General features: G+C 39.0%; 1 protein-coding gene across 2 annotated transcripts in view; it reads left to right on the top strand.

The window, feature by feature from the left end:
- The first annotated feature begins 1,000 nt into the window (after positions 1 to 1,000).
- The window catches only part of LOC145989739 (dolichyl-diphosphooligosaccharide--protein glycosyltransferase subunit KCP2), a 32,953-nt gene continuing 13,186 nt past the window's right edge, over positions 1,001 to 20,767 (top strand). The window contains exons 1-4 of one of the 2 annotated variants that reach the window (XM_083125025.1): positions 1,001 to 1,081; positions 7,623 to 7,777; positions 12,926 to 12,989; positions 16,669 to 16,735. In XM_083125025.1, coding sequence (XP_082981151.1) covers positions 7,625 to 7,777; positions 12,926 to 12,989; positions 16,669 to 16,735 — 284 coding nt within the window. In that variant the 5' untranslated portion in view covers positions 1,001 to 1,081; positions 7,623 to 7,624. Of the gene's footprint in view, positions 1,152 to 7,622; positions 7,778 to 12,925; positions 12,990 to 16,668; positions 16,736 to 20,767 lie in introns of both variants that reach the window. The other variant, XM_083125016.1, reaches the window with a different exon arrangement.

Below are 20,767 nucleotides of genomic sequence, written 5' to 3' on the forward strand. Positions count from 1 at the left end.
CTAGGGACCTTTTGGATAGACATTCCCCTGGGAGATGGATTGGCAGCGATGGACCAATCTCCTGGCCACCGCGCTCCCCTGATATCACCCCCTTGATTTTTTTTCCTCCGGGGGTACGTCAAGGATCGTGTCTACGAAACCCCTGTTCCAGATCTTGTCACACTTCGTACACGGATTGCAGAAGTTCTCGAACAGGTTGATGCTGCGGCGTGTATGGATGGAGATCGAATATCGTCTCGACGTCCTGAGGGCAACTAACGGGGCGCATGTGCAAGTGTTGTAATTGTAAATAAAACTCTGAGAGCTGTAGAACACGTTGCAAAAAACTGCATGTCTTTATCTCATATAGTTTAGGAGTTAAGTTTCATTGTAACGATAGCAGGACTTTGTGGACACCCTGTATAATCTGAACTTGCAGGTGCAATAGTAATAATAAAGAATAGATGGTTTTGGCTGTTTCTTTAGAAGTTGGAGATATAAAGAAGCAGGAAGCAGCCATCCATCTATAAGATCGACCAGAAGGGGAAAAAACCTTGGGACGAAAAGTCCCCGCGCAGCTTTCCCTTCTTCCCTCCACCTCGGGCCATAAGGAAGCATGGTCAACTCTCCCCCTCCCCTACTCGCGGGAGTATGGTACACAGGAGTCGCGGGTCTGCGCAGGTTGTTTTGTTCGTGGTTCCACTATAGTGATGATCATTTCTAGAGCTGCCACGTGGGGTTGGTAGGCCCTTGGTTAGGAGTAATAAGTGGGTGAATAAAAATTGATTATTTGAAGAAATGTCAAACACTTGCAATGAAGAAAACTTCGAGATTTTACAGTTTCCAATTTCCCAATTTTTGTGTATCACGGGAAGTCGAGATGATAGTATTCCTCCGTCGGGATTGGGACTAGAAAATTCGTCCCCCCATAATTTTTCGGCATTCCGCACACTTACGACTTGTATGCTACGTAGAATTGCTCATTTATGACACGCCATGCTTTTACCTCTTACCCCCTGACAAAACACGGCTGTAAAGCGAACATTTGATGTACGTGGTTTCTACTGGACGTGGCAGGGAACGTTATTTTTAATACATTGATGTAATTTTTATAATTCATTTCAGTAGTCATCTTATTAAGTAGGAAAATACTAGCGAGAAAGTCACTATGGGTAAGCAATCATATATGATGATACGAGTGTACTTACAGGCCAAAACCTTTTCTTTGGTATTTGTCTACCCGGCAGGTAACGGCATGAAGAGGAGCAACACCTACCCGAAAACAAACTGAGTAACAGTACACACATGTCTGCATCATTGGGCATCAACTGAACTGAATTGTTTTTTTTGTTTTTCATGATCTTAGAATGGCATTGTTTCAACCACAATAAAACATCGGAGTAATTACAGAATACCGGGAGTATCTCAGATTGCTTTCAAATTCGACATACACTAATTTGGTAAGACTCTACTTTACGTCTTTTTCCTAAGGAATACATGTCATATATCGTTGGAAAGCTTATTGTATAGGGAATTCAACAACGTAAATCCCAAAGCGAGGAAAAATTACCTGGAGGAGGAAATCGAGGAGCGAATTGACAATATAGAGAAAGTCTCCAATTTTGTTAATTTTCGGTATACTAACTAATTTTGGCCTCCTAGGTAAAATTTTAAAAATCCCCTGCAAAATCGAGGGTGTAAGATTTCGACATGGACCCAATTTTAACTATGCTTGCCTAACCTAACCTTACGTGAATGGTTCATGCGGCAAGTATGTTTTCCACATTTACTGAAGATGTCATATTGTCACATGTAAAGCAACGCTCCATGGAATGGATAGCGAACTTCACTTGTTCACATCATCAAACATGGCGACCATTACTATGGACAATCATAGCGGTAATGTATGCATGGTATTTCACATTTTGTAGACGTGACCGCCAATTTTTAACTGCAGATTCGTGATTTTGAGGTCAAAATTGGTGAGTATACCAAATTTGAAAGGAATCTGAGATACTCCCGGTATTCTGTAATTATACCAAAACATCCATACCTTACCCTGGGTTCGAACTTCAAACCTCAACTGTGTGACATCCCATACCAACCAATACATAACAGAAACAGGTAATAGTGCACAGTAGGGCCAGCTTGAACATGTAGGAATGAATTGCTCAAGGGCATAAGTAGTATCATAGTGTTATATGGCCCAAGTTCGGATTGTTTAATTCCGATTTGTTCATAGTATACACATATTTTTCTTATGCTTCGATTTCTATTTATGTCTGTTACACACACTTCGCAGTTTTATCCATTACTTACTGCTTGTTTGCTTGAGACTGGTTTCTCACTTCTATATACTCCTGTATGATTTATCTCTTGCAACAAGCTATTCATTTACTGACATGTTGGATATGGACTGCTGCTGCCATCTAGGTTACATGGGTGTGGTGCGAAGAGGTTTCATAGTTAGGTTAGGCATTCTAAGTTGTAGGCTCGGTAACAGTGTAGTATGGGCACAACACCTCTTGCTTGTTTATTTAGTCATTTTTTACATTCGTACTTATGTATTGTGCATTGCGAAAGATTCTTCAAGGTTGCATTTTGCTTTTTTCACGAAAATAATTTAAATTTTTCACATTAACAGTAATTATTGTTCTTCCTTTTTTCGCTTGCATAACACACAATATGGCAGGCTCAGCTTCGCGTTGTGCATCATCAGTGGGTAGGCAGTGTTTCCAACCTTCTTCGCCAAAACATACCTTATGCACGGATTTTGTTTTTTATTTTAACTATGCTTGCCTAACCCAACCTAACCTTACTGGAAATGGTTTGTGGGGCTACCTTAAAAACCATTCATGGATAGCCCCACGAACCATTCCCGGTAAGGTTAGGCAAGCATAGTTAAATGCACATGTCATCTTGTTCCAAAACAACTAAAACAACGGCGTGGTTGGAAACACTGACAGGGAGTTATGTCATCAAACGTGTGCAACATCCAGAACACACAGAGGAAGCAATTAACAGCAGCAACTATTGTGCGTCGGAGAGATATTTTTCTTGCAAAACACATGAATTCCTGGTCAAATAGATTTCACGACGAAACAAAACACCTCCAAAAACTTTCAAAATGCTACAGCAAATCATTTCCGTAAGTAGTTTCTTCTGTAAAAATGAAGAAATATGTTGTGCCCATACTACACTGTTACCGTAGGCTGAGCATTACAATAATTTCCGTAAATGCTTTCAACATCTCATTATGTTGGTGCTGGTCTCAAGCACAACCCTTCGAGCCTCGTGTCAGCAGTAGTCTATGGCATTGTAAGTGGAGATATTTGTGTATTCATTTTGCTGATATATATGACTTTTTGGAACTGCAAACTGTGCTAATTACTTTCAGAAAGCTTTAAATTTACTTTCACAATCATTTCCACTATTCTACGGTACTCTATCTTTCTTCTATGAAGGAAAAATGCCATGTCAATGGGAAGCACAGATGCTTGCATAGGGTACTTTTTACATATTTTTTTCGACAATAAATTGCACTTTTCAGAACTCCAAACAGTGGTAATTACTTTCACCAAGGCCCAAATTTACTGTAACAATTATTTCTACACTTCTGCAATACTTCGTCTTTCTCCTATAAAACTTTTAAGAAACCATTTAACATTCAGAACTGTTACCTCATATATGATACTGGCAGCAGTGAGGAGTTTTATTTTGGATTGAGATTAATTATTTGTTTGCTGTGGAAGCTACAGCAGAAATTGATAAAGACAATAGAACAATGGGGCATAACTGTTTTTTAATGCAAGTTGTCAAAAATTTCACATGGATAAAAATATTGTGTGAAGTTGTCCTCTTGTAGATAGAGCTTGAAAGTACTGGTCATAAGGAAGACTTGGGACTTGGTGCTTTTACAGTGCAGATTTCATTTTATTGAAAGCAAATTTTGTTCTACATGTGCAAACTTGAAGAATAGCGTAACATTGCATGAACTTTAAATCTAACACTCCTAACCTACTTAATAAAAACGTAAAATTACTGTTCACATCAAATCTATCACTCCAAATTTAGCAATGTAAAATTACAATTGCCTTTAAATTATGAATGTAAGTGGAAAGAAAGTTTCCCAAAGCGAGAGAAACATAAGATGCCTTTTCAACTGTCCAGTTTTCTGTTCCTGGAAGTACGTACTTCTCAAGCAATGGGATAAGGGTTTCAGATTCTAAGTTCAAATTGCAGTACAGTGTAAGTTAGCAAATGATTTGTTATTAAAGTTTGCGAAGATAGCAATGAGTGATGTGATGATATGATGAAATTGATGAATGAATACTCAGAAATATACATGCGCAGGCCGGGATTCGAACTCGGGACATCTCGCGTCATTGCACGATTCATCATTCATCAATTTCATATAACTCATCGCCATCTTCGCAAATTTGCCAAAAGTGGCACAAAAAGCCAAGTAAAATAAAGCAAAGCAATTAATCTACCAGGTAACCAAGAAAGTTCGTGCGGTTTTAGTACATAGAAGAAAAGGTCCAAAACAAATGTGTTTACCTTATATTTATTCTGCAAAATATCCACCATCCGCTTCTACAACCTTCTCCCATCTTTGTACAAGCCTGTAGATGCCATGTTTGAAAAAGTCTTTGTGTAGGGCCGCAAAAAACTGCACCACCGCGTTTTCAACCTCCTCGCGAGTTTGGAAATATCGATTGCGCATATGGTTGTCCATAGACAAAGAAAAGATGGTAGTCTGATGGAGCGATGTTGGGTGAATACGCTGGATGTGACAGAAGTTCCCAGCCCAGAGAAGAAATCACCTCTAGGGTCATCTTTGCTGTATGCGGTTTAGCGTTGTCTTGGTGGATAAAGAACATGCTTCCTATTCACTAATGCAGGTTGTTTTCTTGCAAGCTGTTCGGCCACTCTTTGCAATTGCGCGGAGTACACCTCTTTGTTGATGGTTTTACCACTTTCCAAGAACTCATAATGCACAATCCCAGCCGTAGTCCACCAGACACACAGCAGCACCTTCCGCTGATGAAGAGCAGGTTTTGCAGTTAAAGGTATGGTGTCATTTGATGATAGCCAATGGTATGAGCATTTCTTGTTATCGTACATTACCCACTTTTCATCACACGTCAAAATGCGGTCCAAAATTGGACAGTTGTTGTTCCTAGTGAGCAAGGAAGTGCAAATGTTCAGTCGTTGGAGGCGGTTCGCAGCAGTCAGCTCGTGCGGGACCCACTTACTCAGTTTCCATGATTTGCCAAGCTCATGCAAGTGCACACGAATTGTTTCAGCACTTACCGCAAATCGTTGAGCGAGTTCTTGACACGTTTGACTTGAATCCTCTTCAATTGCTGCCTTCAGTTGGTCCACATCGAGAGATTTCGGTCTGCCCGATCGAGGTTTGTCTGCCAGTGTCTCATCGCCACTCGAGAAGGTCTGAAACCACTTTTGCACTGTCCGTTCACTAATTGTACCTTCTCCAAACGCTGCACATATTTTTCTTTCTGCTTCCGCTCCTTTTGTGCCCAACTTGTACTCATATAGTAAACACGCCCTGATTACTGCATTCGACACAGCCATGGTTCACTGCGAATACTTGCTCCCGAACTATCGACTGCGACCTGTTATCTACGTTAGCCGACGTGCCAAGGAATGAGCTTTCTGCCAATCACACATACATGTACCCCTGGCGGATGAACTGCGTACTACCCCACGAAAACTACGGGCAGTTGTAAAAACCGCATGAACTTTCTTGGTTACCTGGTATAAGAAGCTGAGCATCACCGTATTCAAAACATCGCAAAATCATGTGAGAAATTGGGAAATGGGGAGTTGGGGGACAAAGAGTAAGACATTGTTACTGATTCTAGGGAATGTTCACAACGTTGATAAAAATAAATCATTTGCTAACTTACGCTGTACTGCAATTTGATCTTAGAATCTTCAAAATTTTGCACATACAAACTTGAAAAATTGCATATTACAGCCAAAGATCACAGTCGCCAGGCTGAAATTTTTAATCGACCTGGTGACCAGGATTTTTCGAGCCCTGTTCATGATAATCCTAAACAACTAATAATAATATAATAATCCTATATTACAGTGGACTCTTTTTCTATTTTTTTTCGAACTTTAAGTGGATGTGAAAAAAAGTTTGAATTATCCAAAATTCAAATTAGGCCAACAGAAATATCACATCATTAAAGATGGTTTCAAGGGGAATAAGCTTCTTTTCGAAGTATCGAGTAATTTGAATTTTTCAAGTTAAAAAAGTCCACTGTATATACACTGAAACAGAATCTTGTCAACGCATTTCCTGTTCTTTACTCTAGGGCTAGAATTTTGATGCAAATGCATCTTCTTTTTGGTAAGGCAGAAACGTTGCATAAGTGGATAGGAACGTGTTTTACACATAAGTGAATAAATTGGGATGCCCTTGTTAGGGCATTTTTTTTTTCATTTTTTGACCCTTTTTGGAGTAAAGGTAATTTTTTAAACCGTTCGTCATTATTCGGCCTTTTGAAAGTAATCTTATGCATTTTTCTACATTTTGTTGAAAGAAGGGGCATATTACATGCAAATGTAACCCTCTGAAGGAGAGAGGTTCCCGACTCTCGTGTCATTGCCTTCAGTGCAATTCTGAAGGACTGTGTTTGAAGAAACAAAGGAATTCTGTGCAGTATTGTTGACACAAGCTGTTGCATAACATTTCAGCTTAAACAATGTGATTTCCGCATCTATCAGTTAATACATTGTCGCCAAACAGATTATTGTTCAAAAGCAAGGGGTACAAAGTATTGTGCTCTGTATCGGACATTTTGTCAGGGAAACAATTTGCACTCCATGGAAATGAAAGTGACTTAACAGCAAGTGATATTGTTCATTTCAAGTATGCTCCTTTTGTGTCGGTGGAAGTCGAGAGAAGTTTTCTATTTACAAGGCTCTCATGTCTGACAACCGACAATCATTCATTTTTGAAAATTTGCATATGATTTTCATTGTGTACTTCAACTCAGTACTTATAAAAGATAACAAAAAGTGAATTTTCTTACTTGTACTACCATACACAATGAACATGTGATAGATACTGTAACATTAATTTGTTATATGAATATCTCTTGGTAGTTTACACGTTTGTTCTACAAATCTTTCAGAATTGTTAGATCATTTTTCTAAGTTTATAGAGCATTTTCTTGTATGTTTTAGGTCATAAATGCATTTTTTGGCAATTTTAAGATCATCAAAATCCTAGCCCTAGATAACATATAAAAGCAGTTGCCTTTCAACACACAAAGAAGAACTTAAAGAACCAAATGCAGTTCACATCATACAGAGTTGGCAATGACTTTGTGTATGGTACCACATAAAATCACTAATTTCTTGGCTATAATGCATCTCTGTCAGCTAAAAACAATCTTTCTGAACCATGGAAAATTTTCCACTTTCTCATTGGAGTACAGAGGATTGCCAGCACCATGATTAGTTACTTTTCAGTAAATCAAACATAGAAGAAGATTTCAAGTCTCGTCTGTGTGTGTCATGTGTCTGATCACCAGGAGAATTGTTGCAGATGAACACAAACTTCTTGCTAGGAATATAAAACTGATAACAGTTTCTCTTCACAGCTATGTCAAGCGGTTCATCATTTGTGCTGTCATCACTACTAACAGTCATCCTGTTTTCGGGAATGCAGATATATCGGCAGTGGCTTCAGTCTACGCAGATGCTGACTATTTTTGGAGGTTATCTAGCATCCATGCTCTTCATCTTTGTTCTTACTGTATCCTTTACATCAGATAATCTAGCATATATGAAATCATTTTTTTTTTTGTATCTTTGAAAGTTTTTACAATTAATATTACACACAGCTGCTGCTCAGTTAATGGTGCATCTTCAGAATGAAGGGCTCGAGTGTAGAGCATGGTAAATGACATTTTCGTTATTTTTTAGTTATGAAGTAACTTTCAATTTTTGAGTGAAATTCGCATGTCATACAATTTGCATTGGACTCAGTGAAGCCTTCTGAAATTGATCAATGCAATACGAAAACAATTTATCTACAGTATAGCCTCTAATAACCTTTTCTTGTAATGAACTCAGAAATGACCAAAATGTTGCTTACCATCTTTTACACCCGAGTCCTTCAAATTATAATAATAATTCTGATTAAACTTCAAATTTGTGGATGCTAATATTTTCATTACACATGCATTTGTTGTGCAGCATAAAGTTTTGAGTATTATTTTTTTAGAGTCCATTTTATGCATAGATAGTTTAAGCTGGACTACAGTTTAAAGTGGGATCTGAACAACTATGTGTCTCCACATGGTGTTGACCCAGAAACTCTGTGGTCACAAGGTGATGATGTTAACCACTATGTCTACGGGAGGCCCTTGTGCACATACCAAAAAGATACAGGGTGTCCCACTAGCTTTCGAACCCGAAAAAAATGTTACAATTTCCGAACAAACATACATAGGAAAATGAAATTCAAAATACACGTACCTTGTTTCATGCTGAATACATGATCGCCACAGCAGGTGCTGTAAGTGTCTTCCCTGGATGTCCAGACATGTTTGTACACAGCGTTCCATATTGTGAAAAGTTCGATGTAGAGTCTCCGGTGTGATCTCGTGAATCGCATTCTCGATGTTGTTTCACAACTCTTGCAGTGATCGTAGTTTGTTTCTGTAGACACAACCTTTAAGGAAACCCCATAAAAAGAAATCCGGAGGTGTCAAATCTGGGAATCTTGGCAGCCACAATCCTTTGGAGATGATTCTGTCACCAAAAAAGAACTCAATTTCTGACATGGACACGTTGGAAGTGTGGCATGTCACTCCGTCTTGTTGGAAATAACCGCGACACAGTTATTCATCATCCAGCTGATTCACAAATGCACTGAAGATGTCTCAGTAAACTTGTGTGTTTACTGTATCTTCAAAGAAGATGGGTCCAATGATACGCTGTCGGGAAATTGCACACCAAACTCCCACCTTCAATGGTCCTTTACGGCATCCAAATTCACGTTGAACGGTCTGATACGATCACGATATCCAATATTTCTTTACAATGAACACACGTTCTTGTACGGTGTACCGCTTCATCCTTGCGATGCAGGGCCTCACGCATCACACTAACCCACACGCACCACTTCCCCTGGCGCTATCTACAGTCTTTCTTTTGACGAGTGCGTTTATGTTCAACCCTGCCTCGTGTTCAGCATGAAACAAGGTACATGTATTGTGAATTTCATTTTCCTATGTATGAGGGGCAATCAGGTTGCTCTGACCCTAACATAGAAAGAGCGGCAATAGGGTTTCAATTTTTTTATTTTATTTTCAACATAGTCCCCTGCAACTCCAATGCACTTTTCCCATCGGTGCTCCAACGCCTGGATACCTTGCAAAAGAAATTATTTCGACTGGTCCTCCAACCATGAGTCCACAGCCCTTATCACCTCAGAATCATCAGACATTTTTTGCCCACGAATGTCATTCTTCAAATGTTTGAACAAATAGAAATCACTGGGGGCCAAATCTGGGGAATAGGGTGAGTGGGGCAACAATTCGAAAGATGCATCTGCGATAGCGGCCCTCGCAATGCGTGAGATGTGGACAGGTGCATTGTCCTGGTAAAGGAGCACACCACGGGTCAACATCCCACGCCTCTTTTTCTTGATGGAATCACGTAATTTTTTGATTAGGTCACTGTAGTATGTGCCAGTGATGGTTTGGACTCTTTGTAGATAGTCCACAAGAAGGACACCCTTGCAGTCCCAGAAAAATTGAGGCCATCACCTTCTTGGCTGACGTTTGCAGCTTGACCTTCTTCATTGGTGGAGAATGTGGGTGTTTCCACTCCATGCTTTGTGATTTTGTTTCTGGGTCCAAGTGATGGACCCATGTTTCATCCATAGTTACAAATCGGGCAAGAAAATCGTCTATATCAGTACGAAACTTGTCAAGAAGTTCTCGACTGATGAGCACTCGGTTGCGCTTCTGATCTGGGGTGAGGTTTCGAGGGACCCATCTTGCAGCAATTTTTTTCATTTGCAATTCCTGCGTAATTATGTTTTGAACAGTACCATATAACAGGCCACACATCTCAGCAACAAGACGAATAGTGACTCGACGATCATTCGGCACAATATCGTGGACTTTGTTAATGTTTTCGGTCGTCATGACAGTTTTTGGTGCTCCACCTGCATGTTCATTCTCACACGACTCTCTCACACAATTAAATTCACGACACCATCTCTTCATCACACTGTATGAAGGAGCAGTGTCCCCTAGTGTATCCACCAAGTCCTCATGAACTTTGGATACCGTCCACTTCTTCTTCACAAAATATTTGATCACCGCTCTCACCTCAGTTTTCTGCATTCTGGCACATTGACACAACTTCACTCAGTTAAACCCCTGTAAAAAGAAAACTGTACGCTACTCAGACTTACAATTCAGAATGAAAGCATATAAAGCATCACTAAACAATAACAAAATAAAAAATCAATCATAACGTCATTCCGTCTATGTTAGGGTCGGAGCAACCTGATTGCCCCTCGTATGTTTGTTCGGAAATTATAATGTATTTTTCGGGTTCGAAAGCTAGTGGGACACCCGTTATAATGAATGCTTACTGCATATTTTGTCCAATACCCGAGTAGGGTACTAACTTTGCTACATTGTCCTAGGTAGTAGTTTTTTTAAAGGCATGGGACATTTTGCATAAGGTGCACATTTATTTAAGCTGTGCCAAAATGCATGAATTTTGGAAAATTTAAAAATAATAGAAGACTTCAGGTTCCAGGAAAAACTTTACATTTCCCACCTGTTTGTGCTGTGGGACAAATTTCAAATTGTTTTTAGAATAATTTATAGTTTGTACATTTTTTCACAATATTGTTAACATTTTGCCTTTTTGAATCTTTTCAAATTAATACGAGGGGTGTCCCATAAGTAGTGAGCCTGATAGGGTTCCCATAGTTCAATCTGAAAATAATTTGGGGATTTGAAATAGCAATTCTTTGTAAGCGTATATGCAAAGCGGTGTCCAGTTCTAACCATCCTATTTTTCTGTGCAGGAGCTAGAAGTGTGCTAAGTGCGTAACGTCAGAAAAATGAAGAGAGAAGAGATACGAGCAGTGATAAAGTATCTGTTGAAAAAGAGGTTGAGTCCCAAGGAAATACATGAGGATATGTTGACAACATTAGGAGAGGATGCTCCATCCTCTGCCACAGTGAAGAGATGGGTAGCTGAATTTTTGCGGAGAAAAGTGAGTGTGGAAAATGACCCTTGCCCAGGCAGGCCAGTGGAGATGGTGGCACAAGAAAATGCAGAGAAAGTGCACAAGATTATTCTTGCAGACAGACAGGGGTGGTTCTGCGATATATTGCAGAGGAACTGAAGATGTCAAAATCAACAGTGGAGCGCATTGTGCATTATCAGTTGGGGATGAAAAAGGTTTCTGCGTGTTGGGTTTCAAAACTTCTGACAAGTGAACAAAAGTTGACAAGACGCATGATCTCGGAACGAAATCTTGAGCTGTTCCAGGCCGATCCAGATGGATTTGTTGAACGACTTGTGACTGTTGACGAAACTTGGGCTCATCACTATGTACCGGAGCCAAAACAGGCATCAAAACAGTGGAAACACCCCGGCTCTCCCACCCCAAAGAAGGCAAAGTCTGGTCCCTCTGCTGGGAAAGTGATGACGACAGTCTTCTGGTACTCGAAGGGTGTTTTGTTGGTTGATCATCTCCGAAAGGGAAACACCATGACCGGAGAGCATTATGCTTCCCTTCTGAGGCAATTACGGGGTGTTTTGAAGACTAAGCGATGGGGAAAGCTCTCTAAAGGGGTGGTTCTGCATCACGACAATGCACGTGTTCACACATCGCTTGTTGCGATGGCAACCATCAATGATTGTGGGTTTCGAATTGTTGGAACATCCCCCTTATTCACCTGATCTTGCTCCATCACACTTTCATCTCATCCCTAACCTGAAAAAAGCTTTGGGCAGTGTGCATTATCAGTGTGATGATGACATCATCAGTGCTGTGGGTGACTATTTTGCAAGCCTTGAGGAAAGCTTTTATGAGACCGGGATAAAAGCACTGCAGTAGCGTTGGCAAAAGTGTGTGGACCTGCAGGGAGACTACGTAGAAAAAATAGGTTGCTATTGTGGTCCCATCCTGTTCCCTTCTTGGTTAGGCTAGCTACTTATGGGGCACCCCTCATATTATAAACAGATACATTTGACAACATCCATTTTTTCACAATCATCAATACTGGGTAAAAGTTACGGTTGGTGAAAATGTTGTTGAAATGTGACTACTGTGGAAGTTATATTTTGAGGCTAAATTTTTTTTTTCTGTTTTCCAGTTAATATTTTTTTTCATCATTGATGTATTTAATATAAATACAGTTGCAGATTACCCTACAAATATAGTACAAAATGGAACATGCTTGAACAATAGGGCAAGGATGAATAAAACAGTATGTTATCAGTCTAGTTATAAGTGTTTGTTCTGTGAACATGTAGTTAAAGGTGGTGGCTGAGTGAAATGTACAGTGGTACAGTCACAGACATTGCTGGGTTGTAATGAATACATTAACTTTCAACAGAATCATTACAACCTGGCAGTGTCAGTGACTGTACAAGGGGTAGAGACATTCATTGATGTACGTTTGGTTTGTTTTGAGCAAGGAAAGATCATATACCCTGAAAAGAAAAAATGTTGACACTATAGATATTCAACACATTGTAGGTGTGTCACCTCAATGTGTGAGAGACAAGACTTGTTCACTTTCAAAAGTCATATTTGATGACTTCAGATTTTTAGTTCCATTACTGAAGCAATATTAGTTCTTACTGCTCGATCCTTCGAAGATGCTTGATTTGCTCATTTTCCTTAACATCAACACAGGCGTTTGCAAATTTGGAGACTGCACTTTTTGGCAAAGGATTCCAGACGAAATTCTTCCCTGAAGGTAAGTTTGAATTGTCATGTTGGTGACTTTGGTACATACCCTGCCCTCTGTCGGTCTAACGTGAAGGTTTGAAATAATACATCTCTAGGTTTATCTTCAGGATTTGTTTCACTTCTGGTACAAACTTATAATTGACACTTCCCTAGCCAGGGCCCTATGCCTAGGCATAAAAACTTTACTCAAGATTAACACCAGCTGGTGATGTATTTGAAATTGATAGGGCATGTTACCAACACGGTGGCCATTTTAAGGTCAACCTTTTTTTTTTAAACCCAATTGAAAGGTTTTCATTTAACCTTCAGCGATCACGCAGTTTTTCCCTTGAGGATCGACCAACAATTAATGAGCCATTTCTTGAAAACTACACACGATATTTCGGATCTGGCTTTTTCATTAGTATACATATAAAGGTATGACATACTTGAATTACAAAACAATATATCCCTTGTTACTATTATTAACAAGCTGAGATTGAAAAAGTCCTTTGTTTTCCTCTGTTATTTTATAACTCCTCCTGGGGGTTACAGGGGCCAATTTTTTTTTTTAATTTCAATTTTCTTCTTCTTCCTTTAAAACTCGTTATTGGGAGTCGTAATGTATATAAATTTTACCTCTGCTAAAAGCTCTGTCTTTAAGAAAGAAAACAAAACCGAATTTATTTCTCTATAGCATTTAGTTCTCGAGCTATGATTTTTTTGTACTTCGCAGCAATTTTAAAAAGAAACCATCTGCAGATGTTTTTCCAGGCATGCGAGGCTCCATCCTCTAAAGGTCGCATATTGAAAAGGGTTAGAATTTCACAAGAACCATGATGACATCCTTAACTTCAACCATCAACCTGTTTGAACCCAAAATATTTTTTCGTTAAAAGTGGCTTGATAGATATTATATGTATTAATTTCTCAAAAGTTCTTAATCAACTTCGTCAGGGACGTCGGAACTTATTTTGGAGTGGGGGGTCAGGTTTTTCAAATCGATCAACCACTTCTTACAATACCTCCCCCCACATACACACATATCACATGTATATATATTAATTATTATTAAATAGCTTATTATAATTGTTATATTTATTACATAAATAATAAATATATGGTTATTGAATATATGAAATTCCACAGTGGCGAAACCTCATAAGAGATAAGACGAGGCCCAGAGGTCTCTATTAATTATTATTTTATAACTTACAATTCCATTAAACGGCACTAATACATGAAAACTAAAATATTATGTCTTACGATAATTACCGCAAATTTCCATCCTTGCCTGGTACTAGATCTTTGCATCCAGTGTTTAATGATTAGTAGACTAACATAACTGAAAACACGCTACTTTTCAAAGGGGACAAAGCACACGTGAAAACTTATTGAGAAATTCCACGTTTCTGAAACTTTCTAATCGATGTGTTGCAAAGAAAGTTGACAGTGTTCTCATTTACCATTTTATCATTTTACAAATCGTAGTATAATTTTAGCAAAAAAGTCTCATACTAAAGAAGAATTACATGAATGAAACGGTTGAAGAGAAATAATTTAATGATAGATTTATTTAATTTTACTTCACTTTTCTGCCATTTTTGACTTATTGTAGGTGCTATATTTTTCGTACTTTAACCTATAAAACATTTCTGCTTCTAAAATGACGTACAAAAACGATTCTTTCACCTTTTACTTATATTTTCAAATGTCAGACTGCTATTCAGAGATTGAGATTAAGAAATGAAACTATCAGCAATTTGAGAGCATTTGCTAGGCTAAAGTTTTGCAACGAAAACTTTCAAATATAGTGCATGGTTGAAGAGGGCCGAGGTGTCAAATATGGGGCAAGTCTCCATGCTACACCAAGAGCTTTAAAATTAGATATTTTGATCTGTAATTATCAAAGCTGCTAGGTACCTGGTATTGCATCTGAATGAAATCAGTCTGAAATTTACATGTCTTTTCAGATCAAGGGCCCTTCTCAGATGTTTTACATTTGAGAGAAGAACCTAAAACTGAAGGCAAGAGGGGCGATCGTCCCCCCCCCCCCAATAAGTATAAAATATCGATCATGCCTCGACCTTGCCACCTAAAACTAAACAATTACTCCTCCCAACGTAAAAATAAATCGCCCGTGAACATAGAATAAATGGTGTTACCTCTCTCTGAGGTCTAAAACTAATCCATCAGCTCTGAAAATGATGTTTAAATTTTTATTAAATGTAAATGGCCAAGAAATGGAAGTTCCTCCCTTTCCACGAGAGAAGGTGGTTCATACACTCCAAAGTTTGCAGCATTAAAATCTGAATGGGCAGAGAACTGATGGTATATGAAGACAAAGCTTGTCTGTCTCTAGTCTCATCTTTTTCTGTCCTTTCACACAGAAAATATAAATTAGTAAAGAAAACGTAAGGAGATAAGTAAAATTTACAAGTCTTTTATTCTATATCAGGAGATTAAGTGCAGTGCAGTGATCTTCCGACGTGACCTTGCAGTCGGTCTACTTTCTGCAAATGATTTACACGTAGCCTATTTATGCACAGTTGTATCGCTTGGTGAGGAAGGAAATCCAAACTCGTCACTACAATTTCCAGAGTAACTGCAGAAACACAACTTCTGCTGTTATTCTACTCTGACCAAGTCTAAATTTGGAAAAGGAAGGGCAGATTAGCGTAGGCGTGCATTTCCAAGAACATGCACAAGAACAACCTTTTCTCATGGCCGATGGCCTTTTGACAGCAAGGAGTTCCGTGTTCGGAAAGTGCACTGGAAGATTTAAAGTTAAGCTATCCTCTGTCTTCCTACCCCGGTGTATTGTCATATGTAAGGGCACTTGTAGGTACAAAACCTGGCAGGAAGGCTGGAAACAGAAGCAGCGAATTCGTACGGGGAGATTGATTACAGAAACCTGACTACGATATCGCGTGCTTCTTGCTGTTAACGGAAACTTGAGTGAACTTGAGTACACGTTCACAAATCTAGTGCAAAAATATTTTTCCAAATATTCTTCAAAATCATATAGTTTATTATTTAGGGCTTGCTATCTTCCCCTCTCGATGATGAGTCTGAACTTCGTAACCTGGGTGACTTTTGTTTAAATCTGTTACAATATCATGACATAATCAGATTGATCTCCACCAGCTTTTCTTGGATTAACATCATTCCCAATTGAGCCACCTGTAATTTTTAAAAAAACGAAGGTCAAGCAACATAATTGTTAATTTTACGTTGAAATTACTCACATCATCATGTTTCTCATGAACTTCTAGCACTTTTTGATGTCATGAACAACCACCTTTCCAATTAATAAAAGAAAGTTGATTTCAAGATGGCTGCCATGTTGGTAATATATCTTCCCAAAAGTCTTACCACTTTCTTATATCCAGATGCTTGATTTGTGTTTTGCCCATTTGTATTCATTCTAAATTGGTGTTTACACTTATGGAACACCCTGTACAATATTATATTGCGTCCATGTAAGGTAGAGGATAAATATTTCATTCTTCTGTTTTTTTATAAAAACTGAATTAACTGTTATAAATTTTGATTGAAGCCAAGGGTTGGCTTGGGAACTCAATGGTAGGCATTTGCATGAAAGGACAAAGATTCAGATTTGATTGATATTCTGAAATGTTGAACTTAATAAGTTTCCTTCTGTTCTTACACCAATGATATTTAATGGATGTTTTATTCTCTTTTAGTTATTTTTTCACTGGGCATTGCGATGTTGGCTGCTGGAATGGTTCATAGAGTGTGTACGACAACATGGTAAGTGTTGGATTCTTTCTGTTTTGTTCCCAAACCCTTCGTACTAATTCTTTTCCTTTTCAGAGCTGTCATTTTTAATACGTTTTAATAATTTGATATCTTTTCATAATTGTTAAACAAGATGCCATGCAAGTAAGTCCCAGTTCCCGCTAACTTGAGGAATAAAAAAAGAGAACAAGATAGGTAAAGTCCTTGTCATGCTTACTATAGAGTGACGTATGCTTTCACATGAACTACACTTTTGTATCACTCCGCGAGACGCTCGGAAATGTTCTCCGTCGCATTCGCGTTGTTGAAGTGGCGGACGAAGCATTGCGAAACGCTCCTCCTACCAGCTAATCCAGAGAGGGGAAGTGGAGGGGAATCTCGGAATCATACAGCAGGTAGTCAAACAAATATCGTGTAATGAAAAGCTATTGAATTAATTCACAAACTGAGGGGGGGGACATTTCAACTGAATCGTACTTGTTCATAACAAATCTTTCATTTATAAATATAAACCTAATGGTATTTTTAATAAATAAAAACAGCAAACTTACCATTATGATGACTGTAACTCCTCTACTCCACTCACAATTTCGTCATCGGAAGTGGCATCACTTGATGTTCCTGATCCAATTTCAATTATGAGTGGGTCCACAGTCTTGTCAATGAAATTATCCAGGTCCCAAAATTTTTGTTCCTCGTTGATTGCGTGCTTAACGTAGCTTTTCCACTTATCAGCTGTCACTATCTGTAATCCATCGTGAAATAACGACCACTTCGTTCAACTTGAAATGTTTGTTGTTGGAAGCAACGTAACGCTTCACCTCACTCCACACTAATTCAATGAGATTGAATTCGAAGTGATATGGAGGCAACATAAGAAACGGATGTCCTGCTTCTCTAGCTGCTCGGTCCACTCTATATTCACGATACATTCCTTTCACACCATCCATAACTTGCAGGAGTTCAGCTTTAATCATGCAATCTGTCCATGCGAACTTGTGTTCGTTTTGCTCGGTTTGCTCGCGAGCCTTCTGCGAAAGCCACTGCTGGATATCACCTTTCCGCCATGCATTGGTCGGCACATTCTTGACGCGAACTGAATGGTAGGGAGCATTATCCATAACAATGATGCTGTTTGGATGTAATTTCGGTAAAATACTGGTGAACCACTCCTCGAAATGTTGTCCATCTATTTCCTGGTGATAGTCGCCGACACCTTTCTTGGCAGGAAACAACAAACAACCGCCATCCACAAAACCTTCTTTGCTTCCGATGTGAACGACAATGAGCCTTCCCCCTTTCCCGGATGGCTGCTTTGATCCAACACTAAGCCCATGAAGGAAAGCCTGTCGGTGCGAAACCACTGTTGTGTCTTCCCAAATTTTGTTTACAGTATGTCCATCATTAACCCACGTTTCGTCCAAATAATAAATGGCTCTGTTTTCTTGAAGGTATCGCTTTATTGAACACAGATATTAGTGTCGCCAGACAACAATGTCATCTCGTTCAATCAGAGCTGAAGTTCGCTTTCGTTTCGTAAACACGAAACCCAGGTCATGTAGCAAACGATTCATTGTTCGGGGAGACACGGATGGCAAATCAGGATCACTCGCGATTGCAGCGGTCACTTTCTCAACAGTTGGTATTTCGTTTCTCCTGTTACCCCAGAACATGTGAACTTTTGTACGAATTGCACTCTTCGTGAAGTCATCCATTGTGGCCATCCGAGTTAACATCCCGATCGCATGAGGTCTCTTCTTACCAGGCGTTGCCACCCTTCGTGTTTGCCGAAATTCCTTCTTCATTTTAAAAATAATGCTCTCGCAAACACCTGTCATACACAAAGTCTTTTCAACACAATACGAATAAATATTTAAAACAATTTGCTTCGCCTGACTATTCATATGTTTCCCTTTCCGGTGCACTTTGAAATAACAAGCCGGTGAAACAACCGAACTGCTAGCAGAGGATGCCATGTTTCTTACTGAGTACTGAAGCAGACATATTTATAAGCTCGCTCTTAGCCTCTTTGTGAACTCCCAACTTTGTTGCTGGCTTGGCCAGCGAACCAATGTATTTGATATTCTCTATCTTACATTTACCATGAAAGAGGTAATAAATACTTCTAATTTTAAAGAATGTTCAATATTTACTATTTTCAATCTACATTTTTTTACTTCATACGTCCTTGTTTGTTATATTCTAAGGAACTATATTCTTGTGTGCAAGATTTGGAAACGCGGCTAGGCTGGGCTTGTTGCCAACCCCTCAGTATTAACAGGTTCAATTTTTTAATAAATTAAGAGCCCGTATCAGCGTCACTCAAAAAAAGCACCGGACAGATGTCAAATTTTCTTCCTAGTCTTACGAATATTGATTCCATTTCCCCCTTCGAACGCAAATCCATTGCATGGGAGACCGATTGAGACTTTACTGGAGGGAGGGTTGCTCTGTCCAAAGAAACAGAAGACAAGGTTCCCTGTCCGCTACTCACCCCCCACCCTCCACCCTGCCTGGAAGGTCAGACTCTGACCATAACAGACCTTTTTTTCTCAGCCCCCTCATTTAAAACCCCCAGGGTTTCTGTGACAAGACAACACTTTTTCCAAGTGTCTGAAAGAAGAAAAACACACATTGACGAACATCGCAATACAACTGAGAGCCAAGGACTATTTAGGGGAGGCAGGGTGGGGTGTCCAGGGAGTCCGAATCTTCCACGAGAGACTTACGAAGTACTAAAATTAAATAATGTAAATATGCTTGTTTTGTTTAGCATCTGTGGTATAATCGAGAGAGGTGTATTTCCGTCAAACTTATTGTAAGGGTACATTGGGGTCATACAACTTTGGATGACTGTATCTAAGAAGATTTATGCACACCACTACTTAAGTAATATGCTTAAATATTAAATTAAGAATAAGAAATAGTTCTTAGCCCCCAGATTTTTATTATACAGTAGACGCATTTCGACCAAAACAAGAGAAAAACGGTTTTTTTTTTCATTATAAATCTTTCATAAAAGGTCATTACAATGCTCAAGTACATTTCCTACTTCAGGAAGATATTACCTTATTACGATGTGTTCTAAAATCGTAAAGGGACAGGGCAACTGCTTATCTGCCTGGATCAACAACGGCCACTGATCATTTGATACTAAGAAATTATTAATCATGAGTCGCCAAACTTGTCACGAAATTGACATGATATTGTGCTGTCTAACTGGTAGGTTGATTTATTCAGTGTCTGTGAGATTGTTATTTGGTTCTATAGGTTATATATAGAGTTAAATGTGTACAATTATTATCCTCTGCAAATGGTGTTTCCAATTTCCGGAATAGGTGTGAAAAATGAATTTTTGAAAGTTGGAGGACGTTCAACATCTCAAGAACCGCCAAGTTTATTTTCTGTTTGTAGTGATTGATTGATTTAGTTTACTTTACATTGCTTTTCTGTCACTTTTGGCTAATTGCGAAGATGGGGGATGAGTGATGATATGATGAAGTTGATGAATGGACACCCATACCCAAGCTGGGATTTGAACCCAGGACCTCTGTAGTCGTAGAGCGATGTGCTAACTACTCCGCCATGGGGGGGTACCATTTCTGATTGTAGTTTCTTATTCGAGTATTTGCAATGAACATAATTGTCAGCGATGTTTTCTCAATCCTTTCATCATTACATCTATTTTTGTTATTGAAAACATCCGAGAGGCAAAAATATGACATTAAGGAATTAAAAGACTACAGAAACTACCTAACTCTTAAATGTTAAGAATTAGAAATAATATAAGTGAACCTCCCCGCCTCGGTTAGCGGTAATAATGATGCTTTGTAATCGAGGTGTTACGGGTTCGATCCACGGTTAGGCACATTTAATTAAGTGGCTCGGATTCCACTAAGGGCTGTAGGTTTTGTCCCGATTAGCCTTTGTGCAACTAAACATTGCAATTCAGTGCAAAAATCAGCACGCTTGGGCAGTTTTATTCCTTGTAAGCCTAGGTCTACATGTTAATAAATTATTATTTATGACGGAAAATAATTTATG

The sequence above is a fragment of the Lepisma saccharinum genome, chromosome 1, assembly GCF_977018435.1.
Source record: "Lepisma saccharinum chromosome 1, izLepSacc3.1, whole genome shotgun sequence".
Classification (NCBI taxonomy): Eukaryota; Metazoa; Arthropoda; class Insecta; order Zygentoma; family Lepismatidae; genus Lepisma; species Lepisma saccharinum.